The sequence below is a fragment of the Cricetulus griseus genome (genome assembly GCF_003668045.3).
Source record: "Cricetulus griseus strain 17A/GY chromosome 1 unlocalized genomic scaffold, alternate assembly CriGri-PICRH-1.0 chr1_0, whole genome shotgun sequence".
NCBI lineage: Eukaryota > Metazoa > Chordata > Mammalia > Rodentia > Cricetidae > Cricetulus > Cricetulus griseus.
The window spans coordinates 198410421-198428081 of NW_023276806.1; the positions used below are offsets into that span (position 1 = coordinate 198410421).

General features: G+C 47.9%; 1 protein-coding gene across 5 annotated transcripts in view; it reads right to left on the reverse strand.

Moving 5' to 3' along the window:
* The window catches only part of Ccdc136 (coiled-coil domain containing 136), a 31791-nt gene extending 18007 nt beyond the window's left edge, over nt 1–13784 (reverse strand). For all 5 annotated transcript variants that reach the window (XM_035450948.1, XM_027391345.2, XM_035450949.1 and 2 more), the window contains exons 1-5: nt 13675–13784; nt 12833–12940; nt 10354–10599; nt 10195–10269; nt 3561–3881 (exon numbers count right to left, since the gene is read on the reverse strand). In XM_035450948.1, the coding sequence (XP_035306839.1) occupies nt 3561–3881; nt 10195–10269; nt 10354–10599; nt 12833–12940; nt 13675–13732 (808 nt within the window). In that variant the 5' untranslated portion in view covers nt 13733–13784. The remainder of the gene's footprint in view (nt 1–3560; nt 3882–10194; nt 10270–10353; nt 10600–12832; nt 12941–13674) is intronic.
* Between the last annotated feature and the right edge of the window lie 3877 nt (nt 13785–17661).

Consider the following 17661-nt stretch of genomic DNA (forward strand, 5'->3'; position numbering starts at 1 on the left):
TGAGCTTTCAGCAGCTCTTGAAGGCTTAAGTTGAATTCATTGTATCTAAGTTTCTAGTTAACTATTTACGATTGCCTCCCCATTATTTTTTTCTTCAGAGGGAGCCTCAGGTAGCATAGGCTAGTCTCTAACTAACCTTTTTTTTTTTTTTTTTTTTTTTAATGAGGTATCCTGGATCAGACACAGCACTTCATGCATGCTAAGCAAGCACTCTAGCAACTGAGGCACAGCCATAGCCCCCAACATGCTTTTAGCGCAAAACCCTGAGAGATGTAAATTGCCAGATCTGCCTTTCAGAGACAGTCCACTCATTCTGAGTATCCTTTATTTCCTTTATCACCACACTGAAGACACTGGACTGGAAACAGTCCAAATACTCCTTGTTGTTGGGTTTTTTGTTTTTGTTTGTAGGTTTGTTTTTGCTTTTTGGTGGGGAGGAATGGTGTACTAGCTGGTTTTGTGTGTCACCTTGACACAAGCTAGAGTCAGCAGAAAGAAAGGAGCCTCGGTTGAGAAAATGCCTCTATGAGCATCAGCTGTAAGGTTGGTTAATGGGGGAAAGGCCCAACCTATGGTGGGTGGTGCCATCCCTGGGCTGGTGGACGTGGATTCTATAAGAAAGCAGGCTGAGCAAGCTATGTGAAGTAAGCCAGTAAGCAGCACTCCTCCATGGCCTCTGCATCAGCTCCTGCTTCCAGGTTCCTGCCTTGTTGGAGTCCCTGCCATGACCTCCTTCAGTGGTGAACAGCAATGTGGAAGTGCACATTGGATAAACCTTTATGGCCGTGGGGTTTTATTGCAGAACAGAAGCCCTAACTAAGACAAAGGGTGCTTGGGATAAAAGCTAGGGTCTCACCATGTGTACCAACAAGCACGCTACCACCAAGCCACACTCATTTTTCTTCATCTGCTAACAGAAACGCCCATCCCAATCTAAAATGCTTGTTTTTCTCAAGCATTAGAAGAGAGAAGAGGTCCTGTTGAAATTCCCCATTGCTATAAATACCCAAGTTGTATTTCTCTGAGTAAGAACCATCAGAGCTATAGAGGAGGTTCAGCCTCTAACAGAGTTTCCAGCTCCCATGTTGCCTGACTCATAACCACCTATAACTCCAGCTCCAGAGGCTCCAATACCTTCTTTTGGACTTAGCTGTTACCCAAACATGTGAAAGACACAGACATGTATGCATACAAATAAAAGTAAATAAATATTTAAAGAAAAGAATAATATTACTGGGGCTGGGGAGATAGCTGAGTGGGTAAAGTGCTTGTTTGTATAAACATGAGTTCTGATTCCTAGTATCCCCATAAAAAGCCAGGAATGGCAGCTTGTACCTTTATAAACCCAGAACTGAGGGTATGAAGACCAGTGGGATACCCTGGGGGTTCACTAGTGAGCCAGTCTAGCCAAGGTGGTAAACTTCAGGTTCAGTGACAAATCCTGTCTCAAAAAAATAAGGTGGACACGGAGAACAGACACGTAACACCAACTTCTGGCTTCTACATTGCATGTAGAGGACAGTGCTTCCCCAGCCCCAACACACATATACCACACACTCCAACACACACAAAAGAAATCACAGCACTTAGAGCACTAATTTGACTACACTGAAGGTACACTAACTGGCCTTATTTAATACAAGATAGTATTTTTTTTTGACAGAAGAGTCACATCCCTGACCAACACTTCTAATGTCTCTTCTTTATCCCAAGCCAGGCATGGTGGCAAATCCCTTAAAACCCAGCATTTGGGAGGCAGAAGCAGAGAAGTCTCTGTGTGTTTGAGGCCAGCCTGGTCTACAGAGCAAGTTCCAGAACAGCAAGGGCTATGTAGGGAGACTCTGTCTCAATAAACAAATAAATAAATTTCAATTTAGTAAATGAAAAAAAACTAAAGGAAGAAAGGAAGAAAGAAAGGAAGGAAAGAAGAAAGAAAGAAAGAAAGAAAGAAAGAAAGAAAGAAAGAAAGGAAGAAAGAAAGAAAGAAAGAGAAGTTCTGAAGATTACCATAGGAAGGAAGGAAACCTTTAATGAGAACTGTGCATGCAGCATTGGACTTGATGATTTTTACCCCCATTTAATCCTTGAAATAGCCCTGTATAAGGCCTCCCCAGACCCCTAGTTTAAAAACAAAGAAACAAAAACAAAAACAAAAAAAAAAACCTAATTTTAGAACAGGTTTAGGTTTAAAAGGAAAAAATTAAGACAGTGCACGCACAAAGTCAGTTCAAATTTCCCTGGGAGAATTCTCACCCAAGTTCCTCAGCTATTAAGCATCTTACGTTACATTGCCTACTTGTCACGATTAAGAATCAACAACCATACATTTCGATTAACTCCACATGTCATTTAGATTTGACCACGTTGGGGATCCATAGTCCAGATATAGATGAAGCTTGGAAAGATGTAATAAGTTGACTGAGTTGATCCTGCTACCCCAGCTAGAGCTGAGTTCCTGACTCAGGTTTGGTCCACTCTGGCTGCATCCTTTCCCTTGTGCTGCCTCCCTCTCTTAGCACCACCTGTCCAAAGGCACTTCTGAAAAACGCTTAATACAGCTGGAAAACTTGCAATTCTTTTTATTTCCTTGTTGACTATCTCTGCTAGACCTGGCCAAACGTAGGGAGGGCCTCCATCATACCTAGATCATAAATCCAGGCTAGAATAAAGGCTAACCCGCTGATGTCATGAATCCTAGCATCTAGCTGGGAGATGTCTGAAAACAGGGCTTGAAGCTTTTGAGTACCCCATGCTTACTAGAAATAACCTCTCTTTCTCCCCAGCTGGCTTGTGCTCTGATCTGCAAAAGTGTCTACTCTGGGGAGGGCTAAGGAAACCTAAGAATTAGCATTCTGGTTCTCAGACTCAGGACTAGAGGCCTAAACAGGTTCAGGCAGAGAGCCATGATACCACAGCAGCAAGAAGGCTTTCCTACGGTGACATCTTTCCTCCTTCTGTATCCTCCCTAGACCTTTTATTCCCCAGTGAGTTAAATTGACCAGTACCCAACAGCTCCCTGTTCATCTCCAGGGGGGCTAGCCTGATCTACAGAGCGAGTTCCAGAACAGGCTGCAAGGCTACAGAAAAACTCTGTCTCGAAAAACCAAAAAAAAAAAAAAAAAAAAAAAAAAAAAGTCTCCAGGGAACATCTCTATGGCACTAATTCTTACACCACCATGGAATGGTTATATAACAGCTGAGTGAGTCTTTCTCTCCAGTCTCGAAGTAAACATGGGGGATTTTTTTTCTAGAGGTTTCGTTCTTTTTTTTTTTTAAGATTTTATTTATTTATTATGTACACAACATTCTGCTTCCATATATATCTGCACATCAGAAGAGGGCATCAGATCTCATAACGGATGGTTGTGAGCCACCATGTGGTTGCTGGGAATTGAACTCAAGACCTCTGGAAGGGCAGTCGGTGCTCTTAACCTCTGAGCCATCTCTCCAGCCCCCTAGAGGTTTCTAATATATAATCTAATACTACTCTTCCACCATCTTCCTATCTACAATGTCTTCTCTTCTATTCAACTCTGTGAATGAAACAGAAGGTCTCATACCTTGTACCCCAGAGAAGTCTGAGACACTTATCTCAGATGGTTCAGAAGTCTTCAAGTCCATTTCTGCGCGGAGCGAGGCAATCTCCATCTCATAATCCCCTCGAATGCGTTCCATGTCATCAAGTTCACCCTGCAACCGGCAGAGATCTTCCTGCAAGGATGCTATGTCACTCTCATGTTCACTTGCAGAATCTGCTGCAGCTTGCCGTAGATTCTGGATCTCCTCCTGGGCCAAATGCAACTCCTGCTCTATTTCTTTAAGTTCACTTTCTTTCTCATGCTCTAACAGGGAAATCTCCTCCCGTAGATGTTGCAGCTCACCTGGAAAACCCAAAGGTTGATGGTCAAGAAGATAAGTGGATAAGTTAAGCATGTTAGAAGATAGACTTACTTCTTGTCTGGGAATTACTGACAACCTACCTAGTCTTGACCCCCACAAGAGAAGTAGAGCACCATAAGGTATAGGATGAAAGGGTACTCAAGAAAGGGTTAGACAATGACTCTTTGTAGTAAATGTGGTAGAAAGGCAGACTCTGAGGGCTTACATTCATAGCATCAATGTGGGCTAGTGTGAACAGAAAGTATGAAGTGTTACAAGAACACAGTACAGTGACGCCTGCGTGGAGAGGCCACAAGAAAACCCATTACTTTGTATGCTCATCTAAAAAACAAAAAAAAAAATAAACAAACAGAATAGTATTAAGTATGTCTAAAAAACCACTTGCCAGTTAAAATCTAAGATCCCTAGGTGTGGTGACTCACACTGTCATTCCAAAACTTGAGAGGTGGAAACAGGAAGGTCAGAAATTCAAGGTCATTCTCAGCTATATTGTGAATCTGGGTCCAGCCTGGGCTAGGTATTCTATTAGGCAGTATTTTACCAGTGTCCTAAGTCTTACCAAAAATTCCATCCTGGGAGCTTAGGAAATTCAGACTTACAGCTTCAGAGGCTGCCCCTTACCCCAAACACCTTGTAAAGCACAGGATGAAAGACAGCACTAATCTAGAATTCAAGGTCAAATTTTAAAAGCTCATTATAAAACAATAAAACATGGAATACTAACCTACAAGGTGACTGATAATGTCAACTGTTTGAGTCAATGGTGCTATTCTCCAAGAGGGCCTTAGTAGGAGCCAATCAGTGTCACTTTAGACCTCAGTCAAAGCAAACCTTTTTACTAACTAAAAATATCAAAGTGTTCCCATGCTATTGTGACTAGAAAGAAAACCAAACCAGACACTACACAACAAACATTTAAAAACACAGGGGAAAGGCCTAGAAAAATCTATGGCCCCAAACCATAGAGCAGTTGCTTCAAGGCTGGGAAAATGGCTTAGTTGGTAAAACAATTGCCATGCAAACATAAGGGCCTGAGTGCAGGCCTTAACATCCACATAAAAACCCAGACATAGTGGCATGAGTCAGTTACCCTTGCCCTTGGGACTGGGGAGGGGGTAGGAGGCAGAGAAAGATCATTGAAGCTTACTGGCTAGCCTGTTTAGCTGAATCAGCGAGCTCTTGGCTCAGTGAGCAACTCCTGTCTCAAAAAATAAGGTGGACAATGACTAAGGAAGACACTTGACATTGACTCCTAGTCTCCACACTCATATGCACACATATGCATTCACACACACACACACACACACACACACACACACACACACACACACACACGTACACACATGAACACACATATGCCACACATATACAGAAAATTCATTTAAAAAATAGCAATTGCAGGCTGGAGAGATGGCTCAGAGGTTAAGAGCACTGACTGCTCTTCCAGAGGTCCTGAGTTCAATTCCCAGCAACCACATGGTGGCTCACAACCATCGTTATGAGATATGGTGCTCTCTTCTGGTGTGCAGATATACATGGAAGCAGAATGTTGTATACATAATAAATAATCTTTAAAAAAAATAGCAATTGCCTCAGAGGAGTAGGCTAACATATGGCAGGTATTTCAATCTCCATACCATACCTGTGTTGCTTGATTTTCACAAGTTTCTACATTTTATATATGGTTATGCATATATTAAAATTTGCAAAACAAATGTGTCCAGCTCTGTAGAACATCTGAGGTTTCTTTTGTTGTTTTTAAGACAGTGTCTCATTCTGTGGTACATGCTGGTCTCAAACTCCTTTGGCCTCAGCCTCCCAAGTGATGGAATTACAGACATGAGTCACCACCACGTCTAGTTTTGCCTCTCTGAGTTCTAGATGCAGGTCACCCATTTGGAATGGGCCAAACTCTCAAAAGTGGAGAGCTAACGGCATGGATTCCAGAAAGAATTCAGTAGAGGTGGGGCTAACGGATTAAAGAGAATTGGACTTCATACTGCCCCCATGTCCCATCCCCCGCTCACTCTACCAGACATCCAGACTTCATCTTGTTCTAGCATCTCCCTCACCTCCTCCTAAAGAGGGATCCCCAACGCTCTCAAGGCTCCTTGAACTTAGCAGCATGTGTGCCTGTGTTCCGTTCCATCCTCACTTAGGTATAAACTATGAAAACAGGGGACGCGCCTGTTTTGTTCACCATTACCGCTCCCATATCTGGTACTGTGCTTGGCAGAAAGCGGCTCAACAAATATTTCCCGTATTCATGCATGATGGAGGGACTCATTTGTTCAATTTTTACTTAAGTCTCTTCTGTGTATACAAAAGTACATGTTTAAGAGACTCTAGGATTTAAGCGCATAGTTGTACATGCCTGTAGTCCCAGCACCCTAGAGGCTGAGGCAGGAGAATTGTTTGAGCCTAGGAGTGTGAGCCCAGGTTGGGTCAAGCTGTATGGGAGCGGGGAGAAGGGAGAAGGACCTATTTGGATATATGGCAGATATCACTGTTGAGTGGACAGGGCACCTCAAGGAGAAGAGGTCTCCAGGTCTCCGTCAAGCATGTGCACCGGGTCGTCTAACTTCCTGGGTCTTGTTTTTATTTTAAATTTCTTTACTAGGGGTTGAACCCAGCAGCACCTCACGTATTGTAGACACTGAATGAACTACACCCCCAAGCCCTGACTTTGAAAGGAATTAAAGCGAGCGTGTTCCCTGCTTTCATAGCCGAGAGACGGGGAGGCCAACTACAGCACCCCACGACACAGCTCAGTCTGGTTGGAGGGGGGAGACGTGGAGGTCAGCTGGTCACCGTGATGGCGGAACACCCAGGCTGGGCGTTCGAGGGGGGGGGCAGACCAGCCTCGTCTCCCTCTAGCAAGCCCTCCCTCAGACGTCGCCCGCCCGGTGGCTCTCTGGAATGGGGCTCTGTGAAGTGCCTTCTCAGATGCTGGGAGTCAGGGTAGCGATGGTGGCGAGGAGCCAGGCCTATCCTGGAACTGGATGGGGCAGGCCGGCCAGGAGTTGGAAAGGCAGGGACCAGGTTCCAAAGAGCCGGCGCCGGTTGACTGCGGGCTGGGGCCGTCGGGGCGCCGAGGAGGATTCGGGCGTCAGCCAGCGGGGCGCAGAAGGCGACTTGCACTTACTGGTTATGGCCTGCATCTCGCCGGCCCCCCACAAGCGGTCTCCCAGGGGGCCTCCCGCCTCCCCGCCGGTGCCGCCCCGGGGGGGCTGTGGCGGCCGGAACCGCCTCTGAACACCAGGTACCTCTGAGGCCGCGAGCGCCCCCACTCGGCGGAAACGGGCAACGCGCGTGCGCACCGACCCATCTCAGGCTCCTCCCGAGGGGCGGGGCCTGGGTGGGTCTCAGCGCCGCAGCCCCTCGCCCGGGAGTCATGGGCATCTAGCAACAGCTCCTTTCCCTTTTCAGATTTTCAGACTTCGCCATACTGGGAAGGAGAAGAATGTTCCTTTCGAAGCAAGGGCTAATACTTGGCTCAATTTCACCGTATAAACAAGATCAAGGGCTCCTTAGAAGACAAGCCCTCTCCCCTGACCCCGCTTCTCTCTCTGTCCCTATTCCTCTTTAAAACGGTCATCGCCATGATCTGTGCTCAGTTCTCCGTTTGACCTCCTGTTTTCTCTCCAGTTCCAATCCAGTCTGCGCTGTCTCCCGGTTCTCCATCTTGCCAACTCCAGGGGCCACCTCACCTGCCTTCGCAGAAGCATTTCTGTCTACTCTTGGCTTTCAGGGCAGAATGGACTTAGGTGTTCCTTCTATCACCATTTCCTTTGTAAGGTCCTCCTGTCTTGGGCCTTTCCCCTCTGGCATCTCCTGGTGTGACTGAATGCCCATCTCCCATAGATTATAATGCACGTTAAAAACTACTAAGTCAGGGGCTGGAGAGATGGCTCAGCAGTTAAGAGCACTGGCTGATCTTCTAGAGGTCATGAGTTCAATTCCCAGCAACCACATGGTGGCTCACAACCATCTCTAGTGGGATCTGATGCCCTCTTCTGGCATAAAGGTGTACATGCAGATGCAATACTCATACATAAAATAATTTTTTTTAAGTTGAGGTTTGAATTAAAAAAAAAAATACCAAATCTCATTTCCAGGCCTTGTTTCTTCCCTAGTTGTGGATTCATACACCCAAATGCTTTCTTCACATACTCATTTGGTCATCAAACTCACCCAGTAAAAAACTCTTAAATGGTTTCCCTAGTCCCCAAACTTGTTTCTTGCCAACCTTTTCCATGCCTATTAGATATCACTATTTAGGGCTGGAGAGATAACTCAGAGGTTAAGAGCACTACTGCTCTTCCAGAGTTCCTGAGTTCAATTCCCAGCACCCACATGGTGGCTCCCAACCATCTGTTATGAGATCTGGTGCCCTCTTTTGGTGTGCAGATATACATGGAAGCAGACTGTTGTATACAGAATCAATAAATAAAATCTTAAAAAAAAAAGATATCACTATTTACCCGTTTTCCCTGGGTAAACTCATGAAGGTTCCACCTTCAAAACATATTCTGAGCCATCTCCATTTCTACTGCCTTAGTTCAAGAAAACAATTGGTTAAATGAACTACTAGCATACTTGACTCCCTCCTCCTCCTCCCCCTGCATTCCAAAGGACTCTTTTGGAGGGTTAGGGATGTTGCTCGGTCGTAGAACACTTGACAGTGGAGGAAAAAGGCAAAGCTAAACTAAAAATGTAAACCTTATCAGTGACTGCAGCCTTGGAAAATGCATCCTGTAGTCTCTACCTCACCTACAATGAAACCCAGCCCTGTCAGCTGACCTAAAAGGCCTCTTGTAACCTGACCTCTGCCTTCTCTTGGAACTTTCTCTTACCAGAGTCGTTCACAAGCACTTCACAATGACCTTGGTTCTGTCCCCCCAACACATGACGCTCATTCCCATCTCAGGTCCTTCTGCCCACTGGGTCCTTCCATCAGATCTTTGAATGTCTGGGTCGTTCCCATTACTCAACTTAAGTGCCATCTTCTTAAAGGCTTGTCAAAGGCATCTATGTAAAATGGACTCCTATCTCATTCCCGACCACATATCACAGGTCTACACTGAGTTCATATATGCATTGCCTTTATTGCCAACTGAACTTGTTTATGTTTTCCTTTAGAATTACTTTTAAAAAAATGAAACAGGGTCTCATGAAGCCCAGATAGCCTTGCACTCACTATGAAGCCTTGGATGGCATCAAATTCCTGATTCTCCTGCCTTTATTTCCCACATACTGGGATTACAGGCCTACGCCACCCAGCCCAGCTTTGGAATCTACTCTTTAGGGATTTGGTCAACTGTGTTCTTTGTTGGTCCTTTAAATATAATGGATCTCAACAAATAGTTGACAGACAAATGAGTTAACCCATTTTACAGACAAGAAACTTGAGACTCACAGGGATAAAAGTGACCTGCCCAAGGTTAGCAAAAATTTGTACACGATAAAGCTAAGCCCAAGAGCTCAGATATTATGAAAACAACACCCACGCTCCCTCCCTCCCAGTGCTCTGCATCTCTGCCATTTCTCTTCTCTTTGCCATTTTTCCTGTGTCTCCCCTTGCTTACATCTTGTACCCTTCTTTTCTGCTCCTCCTCTTATACACTCGCTTGCTCTCACCAGGACGGCTTCCAGACCTTTTTTCCTCCATTTATACTTTCCATTTGGCTTGATCTCAGCTCTCTCTACAGAGTCCCTGCTGTTTTCTAGGGCAGATCCTCAAAACCTTCCGGAAGCCCACAGAAGTAACAAAAGCTCCCTCTTTATTTGGTAGTGCAGTGGAATTTGGGACGCTTGCCTTCCTGATTTCTGAGACAAAGGGACACAGGCTTTGGAAGAGAGGATGGGGGGGGCAAACTCATGTTCTTATGTTTCCTTCAAAGACACATGGAGTGTCCTCCAGTCTCATCCCGCTGGCTCCCTGTTCGCTCCTATGGCCCCCTTGGAGGAACCAGAAAAAGAAATATAGCCTAGAACTCCATCTTGATCATCCACCCCTGGCCCTGGATTGGGAGAACAAAGTATACAGGGATGTAGGGAGCGGGGAGAGGTTGGGAAGAGAAAAAGGTGTCAAGAGAGAGGAGGTGAGGACTGCCATGTAGAAATGCAAAGATAGGAAATGAAGGCAAGAAGAGAACCTGGGAGGGGCGGGGCAGGGAGAAGAGAAAGGGGTGAGAAAAGAAAGAATAGAGAGGAGAGAAAGAGACCAAGGTACTGAGTTAGGTTTGTTTGATTAGGGTGGCCAGTGTCTGTCTAGACTTGGGGGGCAGTTACCTTGGAGCTGCTGAATCTGCTTGGTGAATACTTCTGCCTGCTGGGCACTGGCCAGCCGCTCATCCTCCAGGAGCCCTGAAGTGAGAGGGACATCTGGTTTGGAACCAGGGAAACACAGAGCCTTTGGGCCATGCCCCCTGCCCTGTCACATATGCTCACCCTGAAGCTCCAGGGAGTCATCCTCATGCTGTCCAGCAAGCTCACGTGTCTCCTCTAGCTCTGCCACCAGCTGGAGCACCTGAGCCCTCAGTTCCTCCAGCTCTGTCTCTGTGAGGCTCAGGCCCCGGTGCTTGCTCATGGACAGGGAAGCCAAACTGCTTCCTTTCTGCACTTGCTCTTCTTCGGCCTCTTCCTCTTCCTCCTCCTCCTCTTCCTCCTCATACAGAGCTGGAAGTAGCACCTCCCCTAGGAGAGACAACCATCCCACCGGAGAGTCAATGGCCATTTCCCTCAACAGTCCTTCCAGAGTCCTGCATCTTACCACCCGGGGACTGGATAGTAGAAGAGTGCCACCCAGTGTCCTCTCAGGATCCCCTGGGCTGGACCTAACTCACAGTGAGGCACTGGTGGGTCGGACTTGGAAGTACCCTTTCCCCCTTCCAAGCTCCTAATATTGAATGTCTCCTGCCTTTACAGCACCACCCTGGCTCATCTACAAGAAGTTGGTAGCATAAGGACACCTGGAACTTCCAGTATGATCACAGGGTAATGGGACAAGGAGTTAAGAAAGGATTCAGACATTCAGACACAGCTGCGTATTTAGGCCAAATCGGGCAAGGTTGGAAAGGCAACAAGCAAAAAACCCACATCCAGGTGGCCTTTTAATAATAGGAAAGTACTGGCTTGGCCTGTAGTGGAGAAGGAAAACATTGGAAGGGAATGGCTCTGAGCTGTTTACTGGGTAAATGTGGGAACCCTTTCAAAAGCAAGCTATCAAATAACTTTGAAAATTTCTTTTTTTTTTTTTAAAGATTTTATTTATTATGTATACAACATTTCAGCTTCCATGTATATCTGCACACCAGAAGAGGGCACCAGATCTCATAACGGATGGTTGTGAGCCACCATGTGGTTGCTGGGAATTGAACTCAGGACCTCTGGAAGAGCAGTCCACGCTCTTAACCTCTGAGCCATCTCTCCAGCCCCGACTTTGAAAATTTCTACACTAACTTTTATTCCTGTTGGGTGCCACCTCTTTCCTGCTGACCCAAGTTGGTTTTCAGGGTAAGTCTGAAACTGAACTCATGCATAAAAGAAAGCCTGCCATCCAAACACATTTTTTTAAAAAATATTTATTTATTTTATGCATCTGGGTGTTTTCCCTGCTTGTATGTCTGTCTATAGTGTGCATGCAGTAGCCTTGGGGGTCAGTTATAGGAGTTATAGGATGGTTGTGAGCTCCCATGTGGGTGCTGGGAATCAAACACAAGATAACTGCTAAGCCATCCCTCCAGTACTGTTGACATATCTTAAAAACTGAATTGGAGGGGCTGGAGAGATGGCTCAGCAGTTAAGAGCACTGACTGCTCTTTCAGAGGACTTGGGTTCAATTCCCAGCACCCACAGGCGGCTCACAACTGTCTGTAACTCCAGTTCTAGGGGACCTGATACCCTCACACAGACATGCATGCAGGCAAAACACCAATGCACATAAAGTAAAAGTAAAATTATTAAAAAAAAAACCAAACACTGAATTGAGCCAGGTGTGATCCTAACACTTGGAAGGCAGAAGCAGGCAGGTCTCTGTGAGTTCAAGCCCAGCCTGGTCTACAGAGCCAGTCCCAGGACAGCCAGGGCTGTTATACATAGAAACCCTGTCTTAGAAAACAAATACCAAAAACAAAACAAAACAAAAAAAACCAAAAATCTTGAATTGGTACTGGTCCCATTTTTGGATTGGTGAGCACTTCTTTTACTGCAATGCAGTTCCCGTAAATAGCAATCTTGTCTTGGTGGAGACTGCTTTGTTTTTAAATTCTGAATCTCTGGTTTTCTTTTTCTAATACCAATAGCATATGGTTCATCTGAGACCCCTTATGCTATCGAGTCTCTAGGGGAGGCCTGTACTGAACTGTAAAAGGGCCTGGGGTCACTTCACAAGAAGTCCTGGTTGATCCTCCCTGCCCTGTCCTGTGGTGTGGTGGTGGGAAGTTGACTTCGATCTCTCCTAAGCCTCTCTTACTAAAGCTGCAAGGCTCCATTCAAAGTTGACAGTGGAGGCATCAGAAAGACAGTTCACACGCCCGCCCATGTCCTGGCTTTTAAAAATAAGAGACAGCTTGGGATCCAGGTCAGCAGGCAGTGAGAACAAGCGCCCCGCTGAAAGGCTGCTTCCAGGCTCCTTTCAGCAGGACCTCTGTCTGTCTGGCAGCTCCCCCAGGACACACAACCTGGTTAGCTGGGTGACTGGAGCCCAAAGGGATGTGCCCAAACTTCCATCAATGCCTGAGCCCAGGACAGGCTTGGAGCTCTGCCACCAGGGAGGAGGGGCCTGAGATGAAGTGAGGGAAGGGCCGTATCCTGGCTCCTCAGAGCTCTGGGGTCAGGGAAGGAAGTAGGATGGAAGGGAACTGGGGAGTAGGGTGATGGAAGATGGAAAAGCTTTTTTTTTTTTTTTTTTTTTCGACAGAAAACTCACCCTCCATAGCTTGCATCCCACGGCGTTCCAGGGACCCCCAGCGTTGGCCTTTCTTCCTCTCACAACCCTCAGATAACTCATAAGAGCCTAAAGTGGTTACTGTGGGTCCTGTGAGCAGGAGAAAGTAGGCACTGTAGGATTGGAAAGAGGCTGGGGGCTGAGGGGAAAGAAAGGGACGCGGATTCTTGTCTGGGAGCCCCGAAATTTGTAATCCCACTGGAGGAGCCTGACTCACGCTGTCCAGCTGTGTGATTCTACTCCCTTCGCCACCTCCCATGCTCTGCCTAAGGAGAGGACCCCAGCGCGGCGCTGCCCAGCCTCAGCACCCCTGATCCAGGATGTCGCCGGCTCCTCTCCCCGCCCAGACAGAAAGAGGGTGAGTGTGTAGCTTGGGGCACAAGGAGAAGAGGGGTAGGATGGGAACTAAGAAAGAAGGTTTTTGGAGGATGCGGGTGGCTCAAGGCAGGGAAGGGAGGGGCGGCCGGACCTGGAGGGAAGGGGCTCCAACCCAGGCCTCTCCTCTCCCCTCCCCTCCCTCACCAAACCTCGCCCAGCCCACCCTCACCCCCTGGTCAAGAGCTTTTATGAACTGGAAGGGTGCAGGCTCGAGACCCCCCCCCCCGCTGCTTCCACCGCCCCTGGCGAGCTGGAAGCACGGTCGGGCTGGAGAGACGAGGTGGGGAGCACTCGAGGAGTGACCGCTAGGGAGGGGACACCCCCAGGTCGAAAGATGGAGGCCGGGGTGGAGGAAGTCGACTCAGTACCCCGGGCACCCGGGGGTCAGGAGGAAGGAGAGCAGAGGGGGAAGGAGCATGGGGAGCTGAGGGAGGGGCGGCTCTGACCTGGGCCGGGGCAGCTCCAGCCCGCGCTCCCGCGCCGGCCCGCGCCGCCTGCCTCCATGGCCGCTCCTGCCGCCGCCGCCGCCACCGCCGCCGCCGCAGCCTCCGAGCAGAAGCCGCAGCCGCGGGGCCGGGGACCGGGAGCCCGGTGCGGTGCGCAGGGAGGAGAGAGGGCGGGGCGAGGGGGCGGGGCCTGGCCTGGCCACCTGACGCGGGTGCCAGCCTGCCGCCGCCCGGAAACCCTCTCTGTCCCCGCGGCTCCGGACCGCATAGGGACCAGCCCTGGAGGCTCCTTGCGCGTTAACAAAGTGCCCAAGCCTCACCGGAGGCAGCTCCGGGTCTGCTGCGCCTCCTGCACGGCGGACGTGAGCTACCGGGTCCTAAGGATGCTCCCAAGGAGTGACAAGATGGGTGGCTTCTGGCGACAGAACCCACCCTAGGTCAGTCGCTCCTAAGGACCTCTCTGCTCTGGGTCTCTGGGCCTGGTCCTACCTGGTGATTGAGGCACAAACAAACAAACAAACAAACAAAAAACCAAGAATGGACTGTTTCCTGCAAATGCGCAGACACGCGCGCACTTCTTGGTCTCCATGGCCGCAGTTCACCGAGCCCATCCATCTCCTCCTGGCGGCCTCACGTGCCACAGAGCTGCTGCAGGGCTGCAGAGTAGGGAACTTGAGACTTGGATGTGCCAACTGCAAGGCAGGCATCATTGCCTTTTCCGAATTCCCACCAAGCCAGAGCCAAGGACTGACTTAGAAGGAGCCCTCCGTAGCCCAACCCTGCTGCCCTCGGTGCACCAAGACCTGTCCTCTCCATGTCCTTTGAGTCACGCCCCCATGTCCTGTGGGCACCGCTGATGTCCCCTCTAACAGAAGGTGTGGGAAACCACAGGGCTTATTTCACTTTTTCAACTATCCACTCAAGAGACGATCTTGATCTTGAGACAGATCTGACTTCTCAGCAGGTCTCATTCAGGTCAGAAGTGGGTACACAGGAACTGGCTCCCCAAGTCAAAATTGTGGGTCGATTCCTTTTTTTTTTTTTTTTTTGAATTAGAAACAAGATGGTTTTACATGTCAACCCCAGTTCCCTCTCCTTGCCCTCCTCCACTACAAGCCCCCCCCCCAACTAAAACCCTACCTATCACATATCCTTTCTGCTCCCCCTGGAGGGTGAGGCCTTCCATGGGGGGGGTCATCAGAGTCTATTGTGTCCTTTGGGATAGGGACTAGGCCCGCCCCCGTGTGTCTGGGCTCAGGGAGTATCCCTCTATGTGGAATGGGCTCTGTGAGGGCGATTTCTAAGCTGGGTACACACACTAGTTCTTTCTCTTGTAGTCTCATTCTTAAAGTTTGGACATGGATTGGCTGTGTTCACCTTCTCAGGATGCCATGTTCCACAGGAACGAAGTACTTCTTTGCCTACCTATCCCTACTTATCAGTCATTTCAGCCCTACCTTGAGAGTCTCTGGACACCCTAGCCCTTCCTTGTTAGATACTCTGCTGTGCTCTTCTGACTTTGCTGTTAAGATTGGGAAGTATCAGCCAGGCGTTGATGGCACACGCCTTTAATCCCAGCACTCGGGAGGCAGAGGCAGAGGATCTCTGTGAGTTCGAGGCCAGCCTGGTCTCCAGAGCGAGTGCCAGGATAGGCTTCAAAGCTACATATACAGAGAAACCTGTCTCAAAAAACAAAAAACAAAACAAAACAAAAAAGATAGTCATCTTGTCTTCAGCTTCCAGCAAAGAACCTGGCCCATGGAACAAAATGAATCTTCCAACTACATTAACCTGCAGGTCAGCAGGTCATCCAACCAGATTTGGGCAGAGGTGTCTGGGCTCAGACACCTCTGATGATTGATTGGTAGAGATGATGGGAAGTGGCTGCCAGGGGGGCTAAAGGAGATGAATTCTGGGAGCTCAGTTGCTCTGCCCTGTGCACCTCCTTCTGGTTCTGTGTCAGCAGAGGGCATACTAGCAGTTGGCAGTGGGCAAATGGGAAGAAAGAAGTTGTCAGCTGTGACATCCAGAAGTCCAAGCTCTCCTTAGGGGAGCCTGAATCTTGAGCATTGGACTAATCTCTCCCTGGTTCCTGGGGTCCAGATCATCACTCACTTTTGATCTGGGAGAACATTCAAGAAGAACCTGAACCAGTCTATTAGTAGGAAGCAAACCCTATTCAGACCAGGATGGGGTTGAGATGAGGGTTAGAGGGCAGAAGGACAGAGCTCATCGGGTCTGGGGAGGGGGGCTGTGGTTCAGGAGTGTGTCTCTGAAAGGCCAGGCATGCTGGGTGTGTCAGCCAGGTGAACAGCTTAGATGGATGATCTGGATTAATCCTCATAATCGCAGGGTTTAGGACTCAGTCTCGCCCCAATCCCATCCCAGGAGATCATCCATTTATCCCCCTTTACCCTATTTCCAAATGCTCAGAGCAGCCATTAAAACATTCTGAAGATGAGTATTTGCAACATGCAGAGAGGTACAGTTCAAAGACTAATGTGGCAAATGTGTGTATGCCAGACTGCGCATATCATTTTATTTTTCCTAGGCTACCGGGCACTGAACCTTGGACCTTGGGCATGGTAGGCAAGTGTCCCACTAGCCAGCTGCATCCCTAGCCATTTTTAAGTTTTATTGTGAAACAAATTAATTCTTGGAGATTTCATACAGTGCATTTTGATTCTATTTACTGTCCCCCACTCCTCCCATGTCCACCCCCTTCACACTCCTCTCACTAATCCCCCAGCTGCGAGTTGTCTTCTTTTATTTTTTAATCAAATCCATTTTGTATTGTCCTCCTACCCCTGGGAGCAGGGCCTGCCCTGGAGTGTGGTCAGCCGACGGCCGGGGGTGGGGGGGTCACATCATTAAAGAAAACTGACTTTCTCTCTCCCAGAAGCAATTTTACTTTTTCTCTGTATTGCTTTAGAGGTTATCCTGGAACTCACTCTGTAACCCAGGCTGGCCTCAAACTCACAGAGATCTGCCTGCCTCTGCCTCCCGAGTGCTGGGATTAAAGGTGTGTGCCACCAATGCCCGGCTTTACAACTATATTTTAAAAACTTACTTATGTGAAGGTTCATGAGCATTTTTGCCTGCATTTATATCTTCGAAGCACATGTGTGAAGTGCCCAAGGAGGCTGGAAGAGGGCATTGGATTGTGGGGTGAAGTTACAGATGGTTGTGAGCTGCCATGTAGGTTCTGGGAATCGAACCCAGGTCTTCTGGAAGAGCAGCCAGTGCTCTTATTCACTGAGCCATCTCTCCAGGACAGTATCTTGCCAAACTTGATTCTGAGGTAGGTAAGCACAGGGAATAGTGTAGCAACTTGGGATCCTGTTTGGGTTTAGTTACGTACACTCCCTCCATCTTGTAATGTGCTTGGCAGCCTAGTTCCCTCCTGTCCTATGTATGTATACACAACCTTCTTCAAACAACGTACCTAGCAGCCGTGGATCCCTACCTATATCAGAGTACACGTACACCACTCTTTGAACAACAGTTTAAGTTTCTCCATCCCTAACAACTATCAAGATTTTTATTCAAATGTATTCCCAACAGGGCTGGAGAGAGGTCTTAGCTGTTAAAGGCTAGTCTTACAACAATGATGATAAAAGAAAAATATATTCCCAATGCACCTGAGTAGAAAGAAAAGAAAGGCCGTCCAACCTGAACTGGGTTTGGGGTGTGTGCCCACAGAAAGGTAAGGTGTGTCCGTGAGTAAACTTTTAGGGAAAATCCCTATTTGTAATCTTATGCCTATGTATAATTGGGTGCCTCTACAATTAAAATCAGATGCATGATGGAAAGGGACATGGGAAAAATAATTATATGACCTAACCTATTCATGAAAATAGAGAGCTACTCTGATTATGCATTTAAGAAACCAAACTTCTTCTCTGAACCCCACAAAGGGAAACCTCAAGTCAATGTTGGGGGTTCTTGATCAGTCTCTCGTCCTGTGGACCACAAATCCCATGGATT